The sequence below is a fragment of the Mesoplodon densirostris genome, chromosome 8 (assembly GCF_025265405.1).
Source record: "Mesoplodon densirostris isolate mMesDen1 chromosome 8, mMesDen1 primary haplotype, whole genome shotgun sequence".
Classification (NCBI taxonomy): domain Eukaryota; kingdom Metazoa; phylum Chordata; class Mammalia; order Artiodactyla; family Ziphiidae; genus Mesoplodon; species Mesoplodon densirostris.
The window spans coordinates 39420093-39436254 of record NC_082668.1 but is presented as its reverse complement, the minus strand read 5'-3'; the positions used below and the strand labels follow the sequence as shown (position 1 = coordinate 39436254).

General features: G+C 39.2%; 1 protein-coding gene across 3 annotated transcripts in view; it reads right to left on the bottom strand.

The window, feature by feature from the left end:
* The window catches only part of ANKRD44 (ankyrin repeat domain 44), a 326875-nt gene that overhangs the window by 96801 nt on the left and 213912 nt on the right, over nucleotides 1-16162 (bottom strand). For all 3 annotated transcript variants that reach the window (XM_060106327.1, XM_060106328.1, XM_060106326.1), the window contains exons 10-13: nucleotides 13340-13454; nucleotides 4468-4550; nucleotides 3212-3275; nucleotides 1140-1208 (exon numbers count right to left, since the gene is read on the bottom strand). In XM_060106327.1, coding sequence (XP_059962310.1) covers nucleotides 1140-1208; nucleotides 3212-3275; nucleotides 4468-4550; nucleotides 13340-13454 — 331 coding nt within the window. The remainder of the gene's footprint in view (nucleotides 1-1139; nucleotides 1209-3211; nucleotides 3276-4467; nucleotides 4551-13339; nucleotides 13455-16162) is intronic.

The following is a 16162-nucleotide window of genomic DNA, read 5'->3' as shown; positions in this document are numbered from 1 at the left end:
TGGACTCTTGCAATACTACCCCTTTTGGCCTCCTTTGCCCTAATGCAACTTCCATGTAACTTTTAGTTGGCATCAATGAAGAACCGGTTTATTTAAGGTCCAATACCTACATATCACAAACCTGTACTAAAACCTTCAGTCCGCCCCAGTGAACAAAGCCTTGATTTTTTAGTTTGGAATTGAAGACTTTCCCAAGCTAGCCCTGGTCTATCTTTATAAAGTATCTCTCTCCCCACTAAAGGTGTCCAATGCTGTTTCCAAACTGAATAACCTCAGGTTTTCTTGATCATGTCCTCACTTCCTCCACCTTTCCTCATGCTGTTTTCTTCCCCGTACCAGCTAGTATTATGGCATGACTTAGCTATGCATGCAAAGGACAATTAAGGTAAGAAAAGTTCTATGACCCATCCCAATAGCCAAAGGGGCTATAGGTGGCGCGTGTGTGTTTCATGTTTTATTTATTTATTTATTTAAATTGGGGTACAGTTGCTTTACAATGTTGTGTTAGTTTCTGCTGTACAGCGAAGAGAATCAGCTATGTGTATACATATATCCCTCTTTTTTGATACCTTCCCATTTAGGTCACCACGGAGCATTGAGTAGAGTTCCCTGTGCTCTACAGCAGGTTCTCATTAGTTATGGTTCATGTTTTAAATGTGTCTAAAGATTTATCCCAAAATGAAATGTTCAATAAGTACAATAAAGTGCTCCAGATCTTGTGACCAAATTCTGGGTTGGAAGGGCTGAAGTGTTCTACTCTGCTACAGACAGAATTTCCTAAACCATATCCATGTGGGAAATTACATATTTTATAGATACAAATACATATGCACGTATAAAATATGTAATCCCCCACATGGATACAGTTATATATATATATATATATATATATATATATATATATATATATACTGGAAGGATCAGAGAAGCAATTGGCACTTCTCAACAGAAGCAGGGAGAGGAGATTCTGTCCTTGTGCCTTGTGCCTGCTTTGTTGGTGTAGAAGGGGTTTCCCTCTGAGAATGGAATCTCCCCAGCTAGCTTCCTTGTTTACCATCTCAACATAACATGATTTCCAGATGGACTGCTCCCCACTCCTTTTTTTTAGGCATTTGAAGCAGAGTTCCCTGTTTACATACCTCCCACACTTGTCCTTTTTATGGAAATCTGCTCCGCTGCTCTGCAAGAGTTTTATACATTCCACGTTACTAGAAAGACAGGGGAAACATCATTAAGGTGGCGGAGGTCACCTGCTGGGCTATCTTCAGACAGAGCTGTTTTCTGCAGAGTGCACGCCCAGTTGAAATGCGAGCACTAGCTTTAAATTCTGCTGACACAAAAATAACCTGAACACATTAGAGTAATGCCATATCTTAAGGATCTAAAGTTCCCACAATTCCTTTTGCAAAGCTAATATATCCATACGTTAGAGAGCTTGATGGAACATTTTCAATTCCATGACTAAAGAATTTAATGATTGTTACATGATGAAACCTTTCAGTGATGGTTTCATCATTTACCCTAAAATTCTCTTTCAAAACCATCAAGAGTTTATGAAACAGCCCCTTAAACCTGTAATAATTTCATGTCACCTTTAAACAATAAGCCAGAATGGATGAGCATTACCTTTTATCACAGCAGAATGAATTCACTATGATAACCATTTTCGACCCAGACTCTCCTTAATGGAAAATAAAACAGCAGCATTTCCCTGTCTTGGTAATCTAGGTAAATGAACGTGCAGAACCAAGGCCGAAAATGATGTAATGGAGCGTAGTGATCTTCCAAAGCTTCTTTGTCATTTGCAGAAGCAATAAATCATGTTTAGTAGAGAGAAAAGAACCCATTGAAGTGAATTTTCCTATTGAAGCTAAATACTAATCCTAATAGGGGTTTCAGACATGAATCCAGAATGGTTTGTTGCCACTTTTCTGTACAGGTCTGATATTTTTTAAAATGGGGGCATAAAAAGAGACACTCATCCATCATTGTTCTCAACTTAGGATGCTAAGAAGTGGCCTAGGATTTATGACTTTATTATCGTTTAAATAGAAAAATGATCTCATTAATGATAAACGTGAGGAGGGCTCTCCCCACCCCACTTCCACCCTTTGTAGCCACTTTTCACAGAGAAATAGCGACTAGTTTAAGTCATAAAATATAAGAACTTTATGAGGTCATTATGTGTTGGTGTAACATGTCAGCTGATGTAAAGCACCTGTCTCTGTGAGTCAAAGGATCAAAGACAGAGACAGATCCAAGTTGCGTGGCTCAGGAAGTTCATACAATTTGAGGAAATGGGGTGAGGAGAAGGAGGTTCTTTTTAAAAAAAATAATAACAAAATTATGAATATAAAACTAGATACAAGACTTTGGAAGGGAGCCATGCAAATAAAGGGCCCTAAAGCTTCACAGTCAATCCACCTCTGTTAAATAGGTAATACCTTTGGTCATATACACTTGACACATGGAGAAGCACTGCTGTTCCTTAAGAGTCCTTAAGACTAGGAAACTGATGAAGAACCAACACCTTACCCAATCGAGGCCATCCAAAGGAAAACATGTTTGGCCAATGTGTGGTCATATATCAACAATATATTGATCAGAGCCTTAATCTAACCACTGATATGAAAAAGAGTATCTGATGAAAAATTCTCTTTACAACTTAAAAAAAAGGCAAGGATTAATTCACGTTTTGCCTATCCTTTGGGTTTCTTGACCTCTGTTCACATTTAATCATTATAAGGACTTAAAAATCAGTTTTGAAATAAGGACCAAAATGTCTGTAAATGAACATGAATTAACTCAACCCTGGATTTCCATGATCATCAACCACCTTCCAGCAATGAAAGAGGAAAAACTTAGGAACAAATCTCAAATTATTTTCTTTTGGTGGAAGAGGTACCAAGTAAGTATATATTCTACAGGCTAAAGACCTACAATTTAAAATAAGAAAAGAAAAGAAAAAGAGTGAGAGAAGAGAAAACAAAAGAAAAAATATTTTCTATATAAGATGGGCTAACACTTTTTCTTTGGAAAAACAAACACACGAGTAATCTGGAAATTCAACCTAGTGATATTTGGTATTGGTAGAAAGAGTTCTTACCCGTTCTACTAAAGAAGTTGCCTTTGATCCACGGACAACTTAAGTCAGTTAAGATGAATTAGTAATTAGGCCATAAGATAACAACTAAAATTGTTAACTACTCACCCTCCTGCAGCAGCAGCATGAAGGCACGTTCTTCCAAATTTATCTGGGGTGTCTATTTCAAAGCCTGCAGACAGCACGTGCTCATTACTAAACAAGGATACTATGCTATACTTTTGTCCTAGTTAAACCACAAGAAACATTGCAGAGACAGAAAAATCAGTTAGTAGAAAAACCAGAACGCAAGCCACTGTAGTCAGAAAGAGGTTGTCATGGAAACGATCGGTAACTGCTCAAGCTTGGCAATTTTATAGGAAGAACAGTGAATTCAAGAAGCATTTATTTTCACATCCAGCCCTGGGTGAACTACAGCCCCATATTTCAATCCCAGGATAGAAATTTATGAAACCAGTTTGAGATGAGTAGCACAATAGACAGGCAGATAGAACACATGGAGAAAACATGGAAGGCAAAGGAGTAATCGTAGCATGCTAGAAGAGATATTTTCTTAAGGGTATTATTAGCTTTCAGTTGGTTTAAGATTTGGGAAACGTGCTTTCATGCAGGGGTTATTGTTAAACATGCCAAAAGCAGTGAAAGCAGAATCAATCATAAGTAAAGAACTTAAAGGAAAAAAAAAAAAACAAAACAAAACGCCTCTGGGATATCTGTTGAATGAATTCTTAAGCAATCTTTGCCTTTCAGACCTCTATCACCTTTGAAAGCCAAGAACGTCTTCATACATGGAGGTTGGCAGAAGCAGTAAAAAGAAAGATTAGCAAAGCTCCAAACCAGAAAGAATTTCTTGGTTCCAAATAGACCCTCATTAAAAAAATAAAAATGAAACCTAGTCGGAGGGGTATCAACCACAGCAATTTTTCATAGCTCAAGGAGTGGGATGGTAATTTGACATTTTCTACCATTAAAACGTAGGGGATTTGGCCTTTTCCCTTTGTTGAAAAATATGAAATGTTAGGCCGCCAATTTAAGCCTCAAAGATGTTTTCTCCTTCTATGAGAAACTTCCTGTAAGCTATGGCCATCCCTGCCTGCCTCTCACTCTGGATCATGCCAGCTTTAACTTGATAAACAGACAAGTCTCTTATTCTGGGGCAGGAATACTGACATTCAAACAGCTTCAACACCATGGGCCACTGGGAGCTGTCACATGCACTTAGCTGTGGACACCACTCATCCTGCCAAGTTGGGTCACGGATGACATGAAGCACAGGCAGCCGCTCATGCTGACCAGACACCTGAAGCCACACGGCTCATTTACAGGACATGTTAAGCCTGAGCTGTGGTAATGGAGTTACTTACCCGATGACAGTAGCTTCCTGCAGCAGTCAGAGTGAGCATTGAGGGCAGCTAAATGCAAGGGGAACATGCTATGGATTCCACACCTGAGGAGGAAGAAAACAGAGCAGCTCACGGTAACAGATCTCAAGACACCCGCAGAAGGGGCACGATCTCTCTATAAGTTCTCTGATGAAAATTAAACCCATGAGACCTTGCTTAGGGACTCTTGGCTGAAATAATTAGGCAATCATTTCTATCTTAAAATAATAAAATCCTGGACCTAAACCACAACGAAAAGCCCATAACAATAGGAAGATATATTTTTAAGAAAACGTTTCACATCAACAGTGACTCTAAGCATTTAAAATTAATTTCTTTTTCTTTCAGCTTAGCAATTTTGTCCCATTCATTCATCATTCATTCATCTGTTTAACACTGTATAAGCATCAGATACCATGCTAAGTGCTGGAGAAAACATGAAACTGACAAACCCTCAACTTCGAAAAGCAACCTGTTTTATTCCTTGAGTTGATAAACAAATATTTATTACTGACCTATTATGTGCCAAGCACTTTGCTAAGAGTTAATAATGGCTGTATTACTGGAAATAAAATTTTGGATGAGAATTCAAACTCATTCTTTATATTCTTCCTCATTCTTTATATACATGTATACACAAATATTTAATATGTATAAATATTCACCTTCAGCAAGTGAAACTTCATCTTCCTAATAGCCTTTTATTTTGCACGTTAACCCACACAAGAATAACAGTCACAAAATAGTTAATAGCTATCTTGCATATATTTCATAAATCTAGCATATTTCCCCTAACAGCATTACAGAAAGAATCCACAATAGCACTTCTTAGACTGACCCCTGCCATAACACAGTCCCTGGAACAACCCTGAGAGACAGGCAGCTTTCTGATGGCAGTACTTTGGGCCTTAGAATTAAATCTTCCCTTAGAATTCAATCTTCCTCCTCCTGCCCATCCCCTCTCCCCAAATAGGGACCCAAAGTCAAAGTTGTGAGCTGAATTGTAGTTCAAAACAAACAGCATCATCAGGAGGTTCCTGTGTACTTAGAAGCGTGTTAGTGATCACTTCTTATAACATCTCATTTTATTCAAATAATATATTTCAGATTTTGTAAATCCTCTACATAACACAAGGAGTATGAGACTATTTATATATACACCTGCAGCATGAATCATCTAAGTTTCTTCCCTAGCACAAAGTGGCCCGTTTCCAGATTCTATGCTGAATGAAAAACTACATGTGATTTGAATTTGTTAAGCTTGAGACACATGAATTTTATTTGCTATCTCAAAAGTTATTATGATGTGCGTGAGTATGTGAAAGTACATACATGTTCACAGATAGTTCATGGTATTCAGTGTTCTGCAAAATTCGAGTCTGCTAGCAATTAACCACCTCTCTCTTTTCATGAAAACTTCTTTTTATTTGTTGGTGTTTTTGTTCAGTCTTCCCTCTGTTCGTTTTCCTTTCCCTATATGGAGATTTCCAACCCAGTGTATATAATAGCTGGCATCCATCAAGAGATGCAATTTGCCCGTCTTCCGGGTAGTGTCACGCGGAGGAGAACTGCTTGTAATTGCCTCTCTTGTCATTTACAAAAAAAATTCTGAAAAGCAATTGCATCAGTGACAACCTTGATGCTCATGAAAAGGAAGAGGGAATTGGGGGATGGGAGAGAAGCTTTTTATTCGTGTTGCTATTTATATTGTTCCCTCCCTATGCCAATGAAACACTCATTTTTTTTGATGTGTAACATGTTTTAAAAGCTCTTTACTACATGGAACTTTAAGCTAATAGGATTTTACCTAACCATTTTATTTGTTTGGGGGAGTTAAGGCAAAAATCTTTGATTAAATATTTCTGGACATTTGCAAGAAGAAAATGGATAGACTATTTTCTAGGATGGTTGTGAGTTCCTGTAAGAACATGCCTAAAACAAGGAGTGGATTTGTCAAGATTTCTTTGAGTCTTCCTCATTTTTTATATACATGTATACACAAATATTTAATATGTATAAAAATATAAATACTTTTAGTATTTTAAATATTTTAATATTTCCTATACACATACTTACACACATATATATACACAATATTTATGATATAGTTTATATAGGTACATAAAATATACAACTTTATATTAAATAATACAAGCAAATGAATTAGAGAAAAGTATCAAACTCTATAATAAAACAATCAAGAAAAACATAAAGTTAAAACATAGTTAATAAAAAGTCACTACCTCAATGCAGGTTTTGAAACATATTAATTTAGACTCAAGTACTATTGGCATTTGAACTTGAATATGATGCTCTGGTTCAAAGAGAAAAACTAAGTATCAGGCCAAGATGGGAAAGAAAGTAAAAGTAGAATTCAGAATCTCTGAATCACTTCAGAAATGATTCATGCGTTTCAAAATAAAATTTCTCCTTTATTGTTATAAAATAAGACTGCTTATAAAGAAAGGATCTTAAAACCTTTAGCAGGAAACTTAGGATTTGGTTGTCTCAGTCAAATAAGAAGCATCGCTCTGATTTCATCAGGTCTACATCAAGGAAGATCAAGAAATAAAGATGTCAGATAACACTAAACTTAACAATGCATAAATTACAGGAAAGGGAAGACCAATTCCAGTTAATTTGCTACATTTATTTGAGCAGTCATAAAATTAATGGAACATATTTGTATTAGCTATTTCTAATTTAGCTGTTAGCTGGCATCTCCTACCCAGTTATCTCAGAATAAATGAGGTCAGAATAAATTGTAGAGAGCCATCAGAGGTGAGGAAAGGGTTTTTGCACCATTAGAATATCAGTTTTTTTAAGTTTTCCCCTTGGCATCGGGGGCATGGCTGTCCCTTTCCATATCCAGGCTTTTCTAGAGCCTTCCCTTAGGCCATATGGTAAAAAACACTGTGGTTAAGGTGATGGGGTCAGAACCTTTGGGTTTCAGTTCTAGCTTTGCCATGTGCTAGCTATTTGATCTTTGGCAAGTACATAATGGTTCCCTCACCTGGAAAATAAAGATAATAACAGTGTCTATCTTATAGAACAATTGTAAGGACTAATTGAGATAATGTGCATAAAGTGCTAAATAGAACATCTGACCCACGGTTAAGCCTTCACCATACATGCTAGTGGTATTTTTGCCCTTGCAATTATTATTAGCTTAGTTGGATAACCAGCAGTCTGTGAGTTTTGAAGTGGTAATCAGGTTGTACTTCCTTAAAACCCGGTGTGTGATTCCTTAAAACCCAAGAATGAAGTGTGATCAACTAGCATTTCTCTTCTCTCTATATATTTCAAAATGCTTTACAATACTTCTCTCTCAACTCTCCCAGGGAAGGTGGGATTGGTTTAGTTTTGCCCACCAAGTGGGCGAGACAAAAAATTTGATGATTTTCGATCATCAAATGATTTTATGATTCTTACTCAACTAATCAAACCAAACCCTAAAACAAATTTCTTATTAATTTTATCTATGCCATTGCAAGTATTTATCACGCACCCTTAAGTTATAGGCACTTGGGATAACTGACAACAATGAGGCCTGGTCCTTGCTGTTTACGACCTACAGACATTTTCAGTGGTTCCTTCTGTATCAAGTCCAAACACTCTGACGTGGCTTACAAGGCCCTTTCTGGATCTGACTGTTGCTTAATCTCTGTGACTCTCTGTCTATTCCTCCTGGAAGAGCCAGGCTCTGCCCAGCCCTAGGTTTTCACATGCAGGGCCCCCCTGAAACTCTTCCCATTCCCTCCTGCTTCTCCCAGTGTTTCTCAAACTAGTCAGTGCATCTCTGGGGGTTGCTGGAAATATCTTAGGGCTTTAAAGAGGTCTCTGTGGCAATTTTTAAATTGTCTTTTCCTTTTGAAGGTAACCTAAAACAGCTGGCATCAGAGCATATTTCAGCTCATCTGAAGGACCACCATATCACCACACACCTCTGTCAAATTTCAGCACCCACGTTTGTACTTAGGATCACAGCTGTGCTGGTAGTCCAACTTTAATTGCCAGGGGCTAATGAGAAAAGAAGGTGGACTTAATAGCAAATGAAATGTCTGAGTCTAGGGAGGGCCAATGATAATGGAGCACACTGAGCCTCCTGGATGCGCGGAATTTGGCAGTAGTCTGAGTAAAGGTCTCTGCGCCGTATGACGGGTCCACTGCCCACCGCTTTAAGTCCCTGCAAAATCTCCACTCCCATGGTGTGTACTGGATCCTAAAGACTCAGCACCTTAGCCACCAGGACCATAATCCCATGCGAAATGTGAAGTATCACATCATCCACTACAAAGAAGGGCAGCAAGCCTCCTGCCCAGGACCCAGACAGCCGAAGGTGGAGTCCCATTTCCGCCCACTAGTTCTGTGACCTCAGGTAGGTAACTGAATCTCTCTGTGCCTCCTTTGCTTCACCTGTAAGACAGGCATAATCACAGCACTTACCCCGCGGGGTTGTTGTGACAGTTAAATGTAACCTCTCAGAGTGGGGCGTAGCACAGGTAAGCACTCATGAGTGTTGGTTACTATGGTTGTCCCGTGCAGTTAGTGTGAACATTGGTGGTTTCTGTTTGCATGTATTTTGTAATGTTTTTTGATTTATTGCTATAGTAGAGTCAAAAGCCTAAGGAGTTTCTATCTAGTCTTATATTTATACATATTCAAACATTATAATAAAAATAATCTAAGTCGATGCTTGGGATCTGAAAGACATTCCATGACATAACTGATCGCTACTTGTCCTACAGGTTAACATCCCTCTTCCTGGAAGCTGTGCTGGCCCTGCTATCTCCCAGATACGTTTTCCTGTATCCCAGTGGCACCTGGCGACTGTTCTGGCATCACCCTTAGCATGTGTGATTGTCATTGCCTGTTTACTTCTTTCCCCCACCTCCGTAGGCTATAAATTCCTTGGCAGGGAGCTCTGTGACCCCAGAATCTGACACAGTGGGTGACACTTAACAAGCTATCAACAGATATTTAGCGAATATAAGAATGTCAGAACCGGTTACCTGTAAAACTACAATACGGCTAATTCTGCTGCAATTGAGGCAGAAAAAGCCATGAGAGCATCACTGGTAAGATGGAAGACAAATTAGAATTCTAGAGACAAGCACCCCAAACCTAACAAAGTTAAAGAAGAAAAAACCCAATGGCTCCGATACCACGTAAAGTTGCATAAGCACCGAGTCACACTGCAGAAACTTCTCTGACTTAAAGTTCAGAGAAGCAAAAAGAATAACAAAGAACATTCAATCAAGGACTGAGAATAAGATGCAAATAAATTCATCAGCAAGTAATGACCATAAAACTTGTCATAAAGAGATCTTTAAAAATACATTGGCCATGCTGTTTATGAATGAAAATGGGTGATTTTCATAAATGCTCTTTGTTCACTTATTTACAGAAGGAAAGGCCTGCTTTTCTCCTCTTTAAGGAGCTATCCTACATAAATCTACGAGGAGCCCAGAAAACAGTGACTTTCTGGGGAGTCTTTAGCAAATTTAATCTTCTCCAACTCTCCTCCCCCCTCACTTGGATATTTTTTCCTTAGATGACTTCCCTTTCCACACACTATACACACTCAGACACACACACACAATTGCTGCTTTAATGAACCACTGTTACTGAAGGGAGCATGTCTTAACCCCAGATAATGCTGTGACAGAAGAAAGCATACGTATGTGGCTCTTTGAGGCTGGGACGATGTTTCCCTTGTCATTGTCCCCAGGACACAGCATGGTCAATGGAAGGAAAGGCTACTTGAACAACAAGGTCATTCCAAAGGCATTTTTGCCACAAAGTTTGTATTCGCATAAATTGAGGGGAAAATAATTACGAGGAAATAGACTTTGTGTTTATTGAGTTAAATGCATTTTTTCAGACATTTTACGCTATTGGGCCCAGTTGATCTTTAGCCCTCAAACGAGTTCAAAACTGAAAGAAAATTAGAAATTCGTAGTTCTTTGGCTAAAACTCCCCGAATAACCCAGAATTGAAAGAAAAACATCACTGAGAATATTAACATACCACAGGTGAAGCTGGTTTGTGCCTAATATTTTATTTTTGCTTAATTGACACTGAGCATTTAAAATCTCTGGCTTTGGGTAGCCATGGCCTGCTTGGGAACTCTAGAATCTGGTGAAAGCCTCCTGAATCCTAGTACACTGGCTCTTTCCAGGAAACTGAGCTGCTTCATCTGTTTCAAGTTTTTTTTTTTTTTTTTTTTAATGTGGACCATTTTTAAAGTCTTTACTGAATTTGTTACAATATTGCTTCTGTTTTATGTTTTGAGTTTGTGGTCATGAGCCATGTGGGATCTTAGCTCCCCGACCAGGGACCGAACCCGCACCCTCTGCATTGGAAGGCAAAGTCTTAACCACTGGACGCCCAGGGAGGTTCCGAACTGCTTCTTTTGATTTGCAACCTCCCAGTCAAAAAGGTCCATTGGCTTGAAGCAGATTCCTTTCTCTTCTGAGACAACCCACTGTTCTTGCTATTTGTCAGCATGCCCCCTCCTCTGTCTGCCCTCAGTCTTGTCCTTAGCCCGAGCCCTCATCTTTTCTTCTCTGGACATTTGCAAGAGGCTGCAAAGTGTTTCTAGCCTGGACCACCTCCAATCTGTGTGGACTGCTATGAGAGTGATCTTTCTTACACACAAATGGGAGCATTAGACACAGCCTACCCTACACCTACTTATAATTCTTTAACAGCTTCTGAACGCCTCAGAATGCAATCTAACTCCTTAGCAAGACATTTGAGGTCCTCAAAATGTGGTTCTTCCTACCTTTCCACCTCATCTCTTTCCACTCCCCCTAATATGTTAGATAACCCGGCCTTGGGAATCTGCTTTCAACATATTCACAGGTTTGTGCCTTTGTAAATACTGTTCCCTCTTCCTGGAATGTCCTTCTTTGCCTCCCCTTCTATCTTTTTTATCTCACACAATGCTGTCCACCTGGCAAACTCCTATCCATCCTGCTTCTTGATGAAATGTCACTTCTTCTGCGGGACCTAGACATAGTCAGTGTTGCCCTATCCAAACCTCCATCATAACACATCTCATGATGCTGCAGTCACATCTGCTCTTGATCTTATCTCCACCACTGGACTGGGAGCCCAGAGGGCCACTGGAACCCACCACGCCCTCCCTGGACCATTTAAATTCTGGCTCATTCTCCACCAAGATTTTCAATTCTGTTGCACAACCCTCGACAAACAAATTAGAATTCCTAATGTAACACTGCCCTCATATTTTGCCTTTCCTAAAGAGTCAGTCATTGTTACCCCCAGTCTCTATAATAAGGCCAAACTATTTAAGCATTTAAGGCCCTCTTTAATTTGGTTCTCCTGCCTATTATGAAGTAATAAAACCATAGTTAGCATTTATTGATAGCTCACTATGTGCCAGGCACTGTTCAAAGAGCTTTTAACGTGGATTATCTTGTTGAATAACCTTAGCAGATGTATTTACATAACTCATACTCACACGGATCTTAACACATACCAGAGAGTTTTTTTTTTTTTTTTTGCGGTATGCGGGCCTCTCACTGTTGTGGCCTCCCCCGTTGTGGAGCACAGGCTCCGGACGCGCAGGCTCCGGACGCGCAGGCTCAGCGGCCATGGCTCACGGGCCCAGCCGCTCCGCGGCATATGGGATCCTCCCAGACCGGGGCACAAACCCGTATCCCCTGCATCGGCAGGCGGACTCTCAACCACTTGCGCCACCAGGGAGGCCCATACCAGAGAGTTTTAATGGTGATTAAGTCCTTTAATCTTCATAACAAACCTATGGTAGGTACTATTATTACTCCCATTTTTCAAATGAGGAAATCAAAGCACAGACAGATTGAGCAACAGGCTCAAGGTCACACAGCTCACAAGTGAGGTAGCTTGGACTGGAACCCAGCTAGTGCCCAAGAAAGCCTGGGTCCCCCGCACTGATATAACAGTGCCTCTGGGCAGAGCATGGCACTGTCACAGGCCTGCCAGGCCAAGCTCCTCCCGGAGCTGGGTCTGTTCCTGCTTGCCTCCCTGCTTGGGATGTCTGCCACTCTCTGCTCTACTCACATAATTCTCATCCTTCAAAGCCTACCTAAAACTCACCTTTTCCTTGAAAACTGTGGCCACCTTTGAGCTCTATCCTTCCTGTCTACACTCTGTGGCATATACTGTCTACACCAAACATTTTGCCATTAAAGTCCTGTTTCATTTTGAACTTTATTAAATACTATCTTGCATGGTTCTTTGTCTTAAGTGGGCCTTGGGCCTCCAACAAAATTATGAGCTCCTGGAAGGTACCAACCAGTTAACTTACTTCTGAAATTTCCCACAGCACCTAACATTGCAACAGACTCATAGACATGCGTTACATATTCTTGTTGAATTAAAGTACAAAATGAAGTCAGGTCCCCCCTTCCCAATGTAGCAGATTTACTCAATTGCACCGTATAAGCGTTATCATTAATATGGGCCATTAATACATGCAAAACAGCACCCTGAATAAATTCTGAATTTGCCCAGTTATGCTTTATTTTTCCTGTTTAGCTAACACTGCACATTGGAAAAAACAGAAGAATATTAAAAAGCAGAGTTAGGAATAAAGTCCAAGTTTCCTTAATTAAAACCACTGAAATTAGGCCTCTTTCTGATACAGCTGAAAAATAAAACTGGTTCTTCCTGGCAACTGTCATTAAAAGTCACTTAATTTAGTTCAAATTTAATCTGTGTTTAGCATAATGGTGCATATCTAACTTAATCTGGATAAATGGGAACGATCTACAGCATGGCAGAATCCCTTTGGCAGTATTCCCACATGTGGAAATTATTCCACCATATTTTTGCAGTAACCTACTTGGCTGTGTCAGCTCCACTGGTTATTAAGGTGTTAATCAAAAGTTCATGACCGTATCTTGCAGCCACATGGAGAGGAGTGTTGCCATCCTTATCCACACAGTCAATTTCACCTCCTGGAAAAGACATTTTAATACAGAATTACATAAGGATTCAGGTTGACTCAGATACTACATTTTATGCTAGTCACTCACGTTACCAAATGTTGGTTTCGTTTCTACTTTGTGCATCTCTGCTCTCAAGGACAAGAATGCTTTTTAAGGGGACAAGTTACCATCTGAGGTAGTAGTATTATTAAATCTGCATAGAGGGAAGTCTATTAGAAATGCTTTTAGCTGGAAACAATAAACGCTGGAAAGGGTGTGGTGAAAAGGGAACTCTCTCCTACACTGCTGGTGGGAATGTACAACCACTCTGGAAAATAGTACGGAGGTTCCTTAAAAAACTAAAAATAGAACTACCATACGACCCAGCAATCCCACTACTGGGCATATGCCCTGAGAAAACCATAATTCAAAAAGAGTCATGTACCACAATGTTCATTGCAGCACTATTTACAATAGCCAGGACATGGAACCAACCTAAATGTCCATCGACAGATGAATGGATAAAGAAGATTTGGCACATACAGACAATGGAATATTACTCAGCCATAAAAAGAAATGAAATTGAGTTATTTGTAGTGAGGTGGATGGACCTAGAGTCTGTCATACAGAGTTAAGCAAGTCAGAAAGAGAAAAACAAATACCGTATGCTACCACATATAAATGGAATCTAAAAAAAAACCAAAATGGTACTGATGAACCTAGTTGCAGGGCAGGAATAAAGAGGTATACATAGAGAATGGACTTGATGACATGGGGTGGGAGGGCTAAGTGAGAGTAGCATCAACATATATACACCACCAAATGTAAAATAGTTGGCTGGTGGGAAACAGCTGCATAGCACAGGGAGATCAGCTTCGTGCTTTGTGACCACCTAGAGGAGTGGGATAGGGAGGGTGGGAGGGACGCTCAAGAGGAGGGGATATGGGGACATGTGTATGCATATGGCTGATTTGCTTTGTTGTGCAACAGAAAGTAACACGGTATTGTGAAGCTATTATACTCCAATAAAGATCTATTTTAAAAAAAAAGCTACATGCAACAACAACAACAACAACAAAATGCTTTTAAAAAACCTATCCACATTGTCTTATTTAAGGTTCTAAAATCTTACAACTAGATTCCCTCTCTGAATAAATAATGTAATCAAATACCACAAAATGTAACTCTGAAGACACATTCAATTTTAGTTTTACTTGCTTAATTAGAGACCTATGTAAATAATCCTTATGCTAAAGCGTAAGAACCAGAAGGAATAGAGTGTTCAGGAAAAGATTTTATGTAGTTTGGTTATCTAAATGCTGATGAGTAAAATGAGTAAAAGCATCAACCATAAACTGAAAAATCTATATTTATTAAAACTATAACATTAACCATCACTTTAGTAACACAGTAAACATCTTATTTTATTTTGCCTTCTTTTTCCCCTAATTTTTATTTTACTACATTTCTTTCTTTCCCTCACCTTTTCATATATATGTGAAAAGTTATATATAATATGAAAGATAAGTAGTCTATTCATTTGAAGAACCATTTAGAAATAAGTCAGACATCATGACATTTCACCCCTAATAACAAAGATAGTCTCCCACATAACCATAATTTCATCATCATATCCAAGAAATATAACATTAATACCGTAATTTTACATAATATAAGTGCATATTCCAATTTCTCCAATTGTTCCCCCAAATGTGCTTTATAACTGTTTTTTTAAAATCCAGGATCCAATCAAAGATTCTGATAGCATTTGGTTGTCATGTCTCTTTAGTTTCCTTTCATCTAAAACAATCCTCCTACCTTTCATGTATTTATATATTTATCTCCCATGTCATTGATATTTTTGGAGAGCATGCCAGGAGTCATGTAGGATATACTGCATTCTGGAATTGTCTGATTATTTCCTCATTACTAGATTCAGGCTAAACATTTTGGCAAGAATACCCCAGAGTTGAATTGCACTTCCCATCACATCTCCACAGCACACACATAAGGTCAAGTTATTCCATTACTGGGTGATGCAAATTTTGATTATTTGCAATAGGTACAGAGTGTCAGTTTGGGAACATGAAAAAGTAAGTTCTGGAGATGGGTAGTGGTGATGGCTGCACAGCAATGTGAATGTACTTATTAGTGCCCCTTAAACGTAGTTTAAATGGTAAATTTTATGTACCACAATAAAAAAAAGAGGCTTGATTATCACTAAGAAAATATCAGTAAGCTGATATTTTAAAACTAAAATACATAATTTTAAGCTACTAGTATTATATGTTTAGTTTGTATATCTAAAGTATACATACACATTTATATCTTCCAGAATAAGAAATACAAGAGATGCCAGCCAGCACTCGCCACTGTACAAATGTCTTTTCCCCTTTTGTAATTAACAAGGAATTTGTGGGTGATACTTCCAGACTGTGCAAATACTCTATTTCCCAACAAAGTTTCCCATATGTATTTTAGCATATACAGCGAGTACTTCGTTCAAAAGTTATCTGAGGGCTTCCCTGGTGGCGCAGTGGTTGAGAGTCCGCCTGCCGATGCAGGGGACACGGGTTCGTGCCCCGATCCCGGAAGATCCCACATGCCGCGGAGCGGCTGGGCCCGCGAGCCATGGCCGCGGAGCCTGTGTGTCCGGAGCCTGTGCTCCGCAACGGGAGAGGCCACAGCAGTGAGAGGCCCGCGTACAGCAAAAAAAAAAAAAAAAAAAAAGTTATCTG